This window comes from Haliotis asinina, chromosome 6, assembly GCF_037392515.1.
Source record: "Haliotis asinina isolate JCU_RB_2024 chromosome 6, JCU_Hal_asi_v2, whole genome shotgun sequence".
Classification (NCBI taxonomy): domain Eukaryota; kingdom Metazoa; phylum Mollusca; class Gastropoda; order Lepetellida; family Haliotidae; genus Haliotis; species Haliotis asinina.
In genome coordinates this window covers 53833477-53842909 of record NC_090285.1, presented here as the reverse complement: position 1 = coordinate 53842909, position 9433 = coordinate 53833477, and the positions used below count along the sequence as shown (strand labels likewise).

At 40.4% G+C, this 9433-nt stretch overlaps 1 protein-coding gene across 1 annotated transcript; it reads right to left on the bottom strand.

Annotated features, from left to right (window-relative positions):
- LOC137287328 (uncharacterized) lies at nucleotides 1-1634 on the bottom strand. Its single transcript, XM_067819575.1, has 2 exons — nucleotides 1544-1634; nucleotides 1-803 (listed from the first exon to the last, which is right to left on the bottom strand). Exons 1-2 carry the CDS (start codon nucleotides 1632-1634, stop codon nucleotides 37-39), a joined length of 858 nt encoding a protein of 285 aa, XP_067675676.1. The 3' UTR covers nucleotides 1-36.
- Nucleotides 1635-9433: the final 7799 nt, after the last annotated feature.

Genomic DNA, 9433 nt, shown 5'->3' with positions numbered 1-9433 from the left:
GAAAACTGTGGTAAACGGATGCCTACAGTGATAATTCTAGCAGAAGTTGTCCTTCAGGACAAAGTACCGGAAGTAAGCATAGGTATCGACGGGACTTCCGGAACATGACGATGTTCCGCCGAAATAATTCGAAAACAGAATGCCGTCGACTTTCACATCCAAGGACTCTCTGATTACAACGTTTCTGACGTCAAACACTTTACCAACGCCCCCAACAACGATCCGAACGTAGCCGTCAGCCTGTCCGGGGGTGTTCAGAAGAACCGTTTGTTGGATTGTGTACCAGATTCCGGTCTGGAACTGGAAACTTCCGCTGCCAAGTCGGTGTCCCCAAGCGTCGTTACACTCCACACCTTCAGTGGCACAGAACCCCGGCGTCTGTTGAGCTGTGGTATAGAGTGCCACTCCACCCATTCCACCTGTCCTCCAGATAAAGCGGGACGTGAAACAATCCTTGCCTGGGTCCCCTCCCGCCGTACAGTTGACCCCGCCCCCGTACAGACCCGGCAACTTTCCACCGTAGGCGAAGTCAAAGTTGTCGTCGAATCGCACCTTGTAGCTTAGGGTCAAGCACTCCCTGGGCTCTAAAGGAGCGGAATAGAATTCGGCTCCACTAAAGAGATCGGTGAGGCCGTAGGATCCCTGGGAGAGGTAGACGGCGTTGACTTTGTTGTTACTGCCGTCGGGGTTGGGTTCAGCAGACACCGACTCCTGACCCCTGTACGTGGTTCTGTCCAGATTCCAGTTCCCCCGCCATATTGTGTTGCCTTTTGGGTTCTTAGAGTTCCAGAGTTTTCTACCAGCTGGAAGAAGAAAATATATCGATTGTCTGGATATAATGCTAAACATAATGAACACAACGGAGAGTGTTAGTTCCATTCATTTTACGTACAAAGCAGAAGTGTGTGTAGATGGGGACACGAATGTCTCCGACACGGTGCATAAACTTTCTTCAGCGTTACGTTGTAAAGGCCGGGCGGGACAACTTAGGAATGGCCAGCGAGTCCTAACTTGACACACAGAAGGGAGCAAGCTACAAAGACATATTTTCTATCACTGGAAAGATCTCGAGGAGATGAACACGAAAAGTTCATTTACCAGTGTGTTCACGTGTTAATAAGCTCACAAATTGACTCTGAAGATGCATTTCTGCAGAAATTTCTGGCAGAAGTTTTTTCTGCAGAAACTTCTGGCAGAAAGTTTTTATTTCACTACCAGAATTATCTTAATTTAACAAAATTAGAGAGTATAAGTAATGATACTGCTGCGTGAGTGGTAGTTTCATGTTTATTCCAAGTAATAAGCACTTAGCGTGATCAACGGATCTGATATTTTTGTTTCGCTGCCAGAATTATCTTAATTGAATAAGACTAAACACAATCGTTAAATAATTTAATACAGACTTTCTTTAAATGATTTTTCCCTGTTTAAAGCCTATTAGTACCAGTACCAGTATCGGGGTGCATTTTCTAATCCCAATAAGCCTACATTGTTTTTGTATGCAGTATATAACAAGTGATGACCACAGGGTCAGGAAGCATACCTGTGAAATGACTGAAGGTGATGGCAAGCAGAAGGAGGTAAAGCAGCTGAGACATCGTTCTGAAACAGTAACGCGGGCATTGCAAAAACATAATCTGACACTGCAATAACAATTAGAGGTAAGATGAACATGAGTATTGACAGAGCCAAAAGAGATGAAAGTGTTTGTTTAACATCGGTGTGATCAAAAATATTACTTGTGCAGTACATACCATTCAAAGCTGGTCCACTTGTGATGACATACAAGTAGAACACTGGCGGAAATGTTCACATAACAGACTAATACCTGTTGCAACAGCTCTGTCGACGCCTTTTGCTAACATCGGAATTGTATTATAATCAACAGTCACTTGGAGATTCCAGTGTTTTCAGTTTTTAGTGGAAAACGTACAAGAAAGTAATTGTTCTCTCAGTAAGTCAGTTACAAATCTTAGTTTAGTTAACCCACCGTCACATAAAAGTATACAGCGCCTGGAAGTGAACCATGAATCTTAAATATATAACATACATACTTGTAAACAGCTTACCTGTGTGACTGTGCTCTGTTCTGTTCTGTTCGGCTGTGAAGTGCTATGAATGCAAATGTGCTCCACTTATAAATACCTTCATCTTATCAGAACATCGTTTCATTAAGGTTGTTAGATACGTCAGCATTACCCCTTCATCAATATTTCATAACTTTACTAATGATGATAACAATACACATTGTCTCATTTTCCCCAAGGTCAATTTGACCTGGCGGAACACCACCTGTGTGATGACGTCACCAAGAGTGGTCATGCACCTGTTCAAGCCGCAACGGCGATTTTATATCTGAAACATCATTAATTCTTCTTCGTTTTTTTGTTCTAATTGGTTTCAACACTCCAATATTATCCTTTTTTCGTGGCTAGTTTGCGCTGAGTTATTTATACAACCAACTTTCAGTAAATTGATGGTCTTCTATCAAACACACAATGAACGAATGATCACATCGAATTATTTAAGAAATGACAGTAACAGATTGAAATGATATCATTAAACAGTCAAATTTCTCTTCCTATCAAACAAACATCAGCCTTTTGTGTTCACATGTCACAACTTTGAGGTCCAGTCGATCATGCATTTTGTATGTTTTTGGTACGATTTTGTTATGATCGAGGTTACAACATTCAGTGCCTCAGTGAATCGTTCAGAACATTTTATGGAAGACATGTGAAGTATATTATAATTCCAGCGCCTTGAGCAAGCACTACCTACGTTTATTTGTGCGCTATATAAATATCCTATATAAATATACTATAATAATAATTTCTAAATGTGGCTCATCATTGGTGTCATCGCCATCTTCTTCTCTTTGTTGTAAAATATTCATTATTCTCTTTGTATTCCAGTGCGAGTCCGTTGGACGTGGGGACATACTCACATCATGTACTATTGCTGATACCAATGTACACGTACATTCAAACATCCAGCGTGCATACGTGCCAGAAATAAGGCGGATCTTTGACTGGGCAGTCAGGTGTCTTTCTTCAGGCTACATCCCAGTATGTGCCTTGTGTTTAACCGACAGCCTGATGCTACCAACTGGTTCAATCTATCATCATTTAATTAACGCCGAACCCAGACTACTTTGTTTTCACACGGCAATTGCTTTATACTTCTTGTAAAAACATATTCTGCTGACATAAATCGGTTAAGACAACAACGTACTTTTATGATAATATCGGTGGTTTTGATAAAGGCCGTTTTCTTCAATGTTCCATGTAAATATTTTAAATCTGCTTTGAGTGCTTGTTCTGAACCTACCTACCTACCTACCTACCTACCTACCTACCTACCTACCTACCTACCTACCTACCTACCTACCTACCTACCTACCTACCTACCTACCTATCTACCTACCTACCTACCTACCTACATATATATATATATGTCTGTAGAATGTGTTTTTGATGGCTTGATGCGTACTCTAGATGTATGAGAAATTTCGGCGACAGTTTGAGGTTTTCAATTACAACTCCAAGACAAACACTTTGCTTATATATTTGTTTCTTTTGAACATTACTTTTCTAGAACTTCCATCACAGTCGGTGGACAGAAACTTCTGGAAAATAAATGTTTTTCGTGCAAATGTGTTTTTCCAAGGGGATGAGAGCGGTACGGCTTTATTTTTAATTTTTGATAGAAAACGAGACGAGGGAAGAATACATTATATTTTTTTTCTCAGAAATACAGCTTGGAAAGTTTAGCACGTGTTAATACCTTTTAGGTTCAGTCACATTCGGTCTTCCAGACACTTAATCAAAGACAAGGGGCGGTGGGGTAGCCTAGTGGTTAAAGCCTTCGCTCGTCACGCCGAAGGCCCGGGTTCGATTCCCCACATGGGTACAATGTGTGAGGCCCATTTTCTGGTGTCCCCCGCCGTGATATCGCTGGAATATTGCTAAAAGCGGCGTAAAACCAAACTCACTCACTCACTCACTATTCAAAGACAAAGGGACGCGACCAAGTCAAAATATTTTTTTTCTAAATGGCAATGAAAAATTATCACGAGCACAAATAAAAGTGACGCGCCGATGCCCGAGAAACGTCACCTTTCTTATTTAGCCTTACAGCACCTCAACTCACACTAACCAGCGACGCAGAACATCACCTGGAGCAATGGCACCACAATGGACTCAAGGAATGTTTCGATTAACATGCTTAAACTGAAACAAACTGACACAGAACTTTCCTTGAGATGTAGATGTATCTTATGTAACGCTGAATGAGACAGGGGGCAATTATACACGTATCGGCAGAACTATAACAAAAGCCCACTGAAACAGGGATAGGCCTTTTACTCATTCTGTACAATAATGTCGACTGATTTGACTTGTGTCCAGCGCTGTTCTCTTTCCTCTGCAGTCTCCAGTTTCTGGAGGAAACTGAACATAAAAGAACAAACCGAGTACACAAGGAAACTACAGCTTAGCTGACATGGTTTTTACTCTTGAATGATTCATGAACGACCTTGAAATGGTGACGGTGTCAATGAACGTCATTTCGTACACAGTCAGGACCTGCATGGTATCCCGTGAGAAATCAATTGCTAAAATATTACTCTGATATTTGAGAGCAACAATTCCGATCCCCGGGGAATACATGCCGCAAACTGACACGTTAGGTTGTATTTCACTATGTAAAAATATATTAAAAGTACTTCAACGGTTATCTCCCACTTTGGGTGTGAGATTGAATATTATCCCTGTCAAATATTACATGGCTACTATACCTTGTTGACTTTATAACTTGTTGTTTTGTATATTTAGAAACAAATACGCTGTACAAATAATAGGGGAAGTGGATACCGTCACGAGATATCTTCGGATGCATGATGTACGCCCCTCTGCATAGGCAAAAGATATTATTCCCTTGACCTTCGCCTTGGTGAATATCTCATGCCCAAGGTCGATATTGGATCAACCGTACTGAAGTCAATAACTGTTTTATTATATGACAAACGTACTGACACAGTGTGAGTTAAAAGCCGGAAATCGCTTACAGTAAGCAAATGAATCGCTTATTACGGACTTGCAACAGCTCTTCCAAAAAAGGCGGGGCTATTACCGTTTGCTCGTCTGGCCCTAATGAAGAACGTTTAAGAAGACTGTCGATGACGTGTGATGAATTTATGATTGTCTACATTGAAACTGCGGAGGAAACTGAGGATGATGGGGTGTAAGCTGTCTTTGCCAATTATGTTCTGCCGTCGAATTCAAATTTCCCTTAGCCGCCATTTTGGTTTGAGGACGTAGCGACCTCATCCAGCAAGCAGCTGAAAGTTATGACGTTCCGTTGTCAAGCGAATCGCTGTACAACTGATGGCGCCTAACTCTAAATCAACGTAGTCACAGGTACGAAGCGATGCCTACTGCATCTTTATCTAGCGTGACGCACACAGCGCGGAGTCCCAGCCCAAATCTATTTTTAACCACTGGCGGTTCTTCGACTGTCATATCAACCTCTCGCGCCGAAGTGAGGCTGACATCGCTAAGCGTCAAGCTGTCATGTGACCAAGTGGGCCAATCACAAAGGCGGAAATCTACCAGTCAGATAAATCCTTAATGTCCACTCGGGGAATATTGACTCTTTCGGGATGTTGTCATATAAATATATTAACTGACTCAAAGTGAGTTTCATTTCATAATGATCAAAATTATATATAAAATATATTAAATGTAAAGAAACCATTTGCATGAGGTCTCCGGACTTCCAAATGGGTGTGAGATATGAAATAAATAAATAAATATTTAGTTGCTAAATCGTGAGGAAGCATTACATGGTTGGTACTCTATTTGCTGTTGTTTTTGTTACTGACCACCCAAAAAGTCGCGTCTTCCGACAAGCATGGTCTGCTTAAGACCAATGCTCACCCGGATCTTCACGGGTTCATACTCTTTGGGCAAACGGTAGTGGAAAATTGAGTATCATCAAAACATAAATTTGGATGTCTGATATATGCCTCTACGTGGATGGGAATGAAAAAGAGTTAAACTCTTGAACCAAGCATACATCATCTGAAACCGTCGAACAAATGAGGACCAAGACCTACTTTCTCCTCCTTGGCTAACTGGCCCCCTAGGACAAGTGTCCCCCACCACCTGCTCCATCAAAACTAAATGTGACCAACCACCACCACCAATCATCTTGATAGGATTGTTTTTGTTAATTTCAAATTAAATCCATTGACACAACAATGTGTTGAGTTCTGAGATACAACTTAACTACTTCCATCTTGATAACAATGTGGTGAGTTGTGCCCTTATTAAGAAACTGGTTTCGTAATTAAAATAACAAAGACAACACACGCGCACGCACGCACACACACACACACACATATTGTTATTTAATTGCGAAACCAGTTTCTTAGATCACCAGTTTCTTAATAAGGGCGATATATATATATATATATATATATATATATATATATATATATATATATATATATATATATATATATACATATAATTGTTTTCAATTTTTAAGGGCCATCTCCCACAATTATGTGATGTGAAGTGATATTCATGACCTTTCTGAAAAATGTGGCCTAAGTGATTTTTAAAAAAAATTATGTCCTAATGTGTGTTTGCAATAGTGCAACCATCATGTTGCCAAGCTTCTTTTAGAGGTCTGTTTGCACATGCATCACCCAAGCACTGAGTTGGATCACTTTTATAATAAAAGAAAATGGACCCGTGAAGGTCCATGGTTGAATAGGCCTTCATCAACTCATGATTGCCATAAAAGCAAACTATGCTTGTCGTAAGAGGCGACTAACGGGATCGAGTGGTCAGGCTTGCTGACTTGGTTGACACACGTCATCGGTTTCCAATTGCGCAGATCGATGCTCATGTTGTTGATCACTGGATTGTCTGGTCCAGACTCGATTCTCTACAGGCCGCCGCCATATAGCTGGAATATTGATGAGTACGGTGTAAAACTACTTCGTTTTTCACATTGATCTAAGGCCAAATAAATACAATTATCGCAAAACAAAACACAAGATAATTCTATTTGTTCATGCAACATGGACGAGATAGGATTCTATTGTATTAGTTAACTTTACAGCTTTCACCTCCGCAAACATTTTCATCACGAACAACAGATAATAGGTTCAGTTGAAATTAGGCTTGGATTTCTACAGACACCTAACACATTAATTCTAAAAAGCATATATTTTTGTAATCTCTTGGGGAAAGCTGACAACGGTGACGTTTCCGTTATCCCCAAATACAAACCTTTTTATTACAACAACAGGTCGTCAGAGAATGAAGGTTGGGTCTGATGGCCTATTGTTTAACATTATTCATCCCCGTTGTCCTCAATCAGTCAGATTTTCAGAGGTCGATTAATGTAGATACACCGACAATATGCCCAATGGGATTTGCTTCGCATGTAAAAGAGGCGGGTTATCTTTCGGTGATGATATTTACTCTTGTGGTACAGTGGATTCATGTAGAGCTTTTGTCTCTCTGAATCTTGAATAGATCTAACTATACAATAGATGATCAGCTGTCCATTGGATGTCTGCCTCTTCCTAATCTGACATTCACACACAGACAGTAACTACGAGAGTTGAATGGTTGGTTTGCTGGTCAACGACAAACTCGTCAATATTCTAAATGACGACTGTCTGTAAATGATCGAGTGTGGACAAGACAATCCAGTGATCAACCAAATCCACGAGCCTGACTACCCGATCCGGTTAGTCGATTCTCACGACAAGCGTGCATTGCTGAAGCCCAGGGCCTAGATTTTCGAAGCTGTCTTAGCACTAAGATAGTCGTAAGTCCCATACATTAACATTAATTTATGACCATCTTAGCGTTAAGAGAGCTTCGAAAGTCAAGGCCAGTTCTGACTCGGATGTTCACGGGTATCTTACGAGGAGGTGAAAATTCTATCATACAGTTTTCTTCGTTAACTTATGATCTACTTTCATTTTTAACAAATTATCCTTAACCAATGGAGGAGACATATAAATACAAATGTCCATGGATTAAGTCAGTAAGTTTACCCATATGTTTCACGTGTCATACAGGAGTAATACGCTGAGAAATGAAAAGTGTCCACAGAAAGGATTAACTAATTAATTAATTAATTAATTAAGGATTATTGTGGTAGCAATTCAATGCATTGTATACCTTATGCATATGTATTCGATGCATGGTTGTTTGTACATATGCATGCCATGGTGCGCTTTCAGCATTTCCCGTAATGCTGAGGAACTCGCGCTGTATAACTGCCGTTGCTATGATCATTATGCATGCATTATCCGACAAGAGGAAATAAGTCATTAAAACAAGAGTAGGTTTTCCACTTCACATCATCCTAACACGAATAAATGGAGCATGGAAAATAAGACAGAAACGTTTAGGCAGTCTTGGCATCGTGTACTTTAATTTGCCAGTTGTCCCACAGGGGCTTGTATTGCTGAAAATAAAGTATCCTGTGTTCAACAAGCCTACACTGATATCCATATACATATAAAGAATGAAAGGGATGTAACGCGCACAAAGTTGTCAAGCACCCCACTCTCGATTACGGGCAAATTCTGGGTGGGAAAATTTGGAATACACTGAAATAAAGCCAGATAAATTCCCCTTTTTTGATAAATCCAAAATTATCAAAATCGGTGAACTATGTACCGAGTAACTTCGCTTGGAACTCAGGAAAAGACAACTTTTTCACTTGTACGAAAATCAGTGCCTCTCGGAGAAGAAATACTACGTATTTCACTTAAAACACCTGATTGGCGAAAAAACATAACCTTCCCGTAATCGCTAGATATTCCGCTTTCGTTCTACAACCTCTCAAATGGAATAGGATATTCCTTTACCTGCAATACACGAATTTATTGTGAAATTAGCGGTATCGAGTGATCGAGTCCACCATATTTGTCCTTCACCCTCAATAGGCTCGCACCAAAACGATATATCACGCCACGAAATGAAAATAATACTGGTGTTACTGGTGACCAATCAGAGAGCAGCTCGTAGTTGATGCAAGTCAATTGCTTATTCTTTTTAAATGTCACTTTTAACAGTGTGATCATTTGAATAGTTTGTGAGGTAATCATGATCTGTGTCACTGTGCTGTCGTTTGTATCTCTTATATTATATGTCACTGGTTGGTCATGAGTTTCAGGTATCCTCTGTACGTGTACTGTTCTATGTTTTTTACTGACATGCCGGTTATGTTAGTACCCAAACAATAACCTAATACATAAGTTGGTAGGTGGGTTTCAGTATAACGCCGCTATATCGCGGGGTCTGTAAATAATCTGGATCCGACAATCCAGTGGCCATCAATGTACGCAACTCGGGTACGATGGCACGGGTCAACCAAGTCAGTGAGTCTTCCCAGT

Bases quoted from the DNA above. Each gene is read 5' to 3' on its own strand.
- LOC137287328 (XM_067819575.1), bottom strand. From the start codon at position 1,634: ATGTTTTTGCAATGCCCGCGTTACTGTTTCAGAACGATGTCTCAGCTG. The intron at 804-1,543 runs GTATGCTTCCTG...TTCTTCTTCCAG, and splicing joins CACCTTCAGTCATTTCACAG to CTGGTAGAAAACTCTGGAAC.